A 485-nucleotide genomic window follows, 5' to 3' on the forward strand; every position below is an offset into this window, starting at 1 on the left:
ATTTCAAACAAAATTATGCTCTTTTGGCGCACGGGGGAACTGGGAGACATGAACCAATGCACGATACACTGTCTACAATAACACTTCAAATAAGACTTTGTATCTTCTCATACGACGTACGATAGGACTTCGAAGGCTGGTCGGCTCGGTGTCCTCTCGCCTCCTACAGAAAGTTTGCGGAAACGAGGAAACGGACGCAGAGACTGAGGTAACCGAGGGCGACAGCGGATTGGTGAGCGAGGCAGCGGCTTGACATTGCTTTCTCTTCGCGACGCACCCTGTGAGGAGAACACTATATTTATCTCTCTCGCTATCTCTCGGTCTGTTTGTTTATTTTTCTGCATAGCTAAGCTTCCATTCACCTGTTTTTCTCCTCTTGCAAGCATATGTAGAGGTATGTACTTACTAAATAGAAATGTACTTTTACTTACAGGTGTCTGTATATGAATACATATGTGGCATCGATAACTTATTATTATCCAAAC

At 43.9% G+C, this 485-nt stretch overlaps 1 protein-coding gene across 1 annotated transcript in view; it reads right to left on the minus strand.

Annotated features, from left to right (window-relative positions):
- Positions 1-6: 6 nt before the first annotated feature.
- LOC119591660 (UPF0764 protein C16orf89 homolog) overlaps positions 7-485 on the minus strand; it is a gene marked incomplete at its 5' end in the record, with an annotated part of 7133 nt that continues 6654 nt past the window's right edge. Inside the window, 1 exon segment of the mRNA XM_037940414.1 lies at positions 7-278. Coding sequence (XP_037796342.1) covers positions 164-278 — 115 coding nt within the window.

The sequence above is a fragment of the Penaeus monodon genome, chromosome 29 (genome assembly GCF_015228065.2).
Source record: "Penaeus monodon isolate SGIC_2016 chromosome 29, NSTDA_Pmon_1, whole genome shotgun sequence".
Classification (NCBI taxonomy): Eukaryota; Metazoa; Arthropoda; class Malacostraca; order Decapoda; family Penaeidae; genus Penaeus; species Penaeus monodon.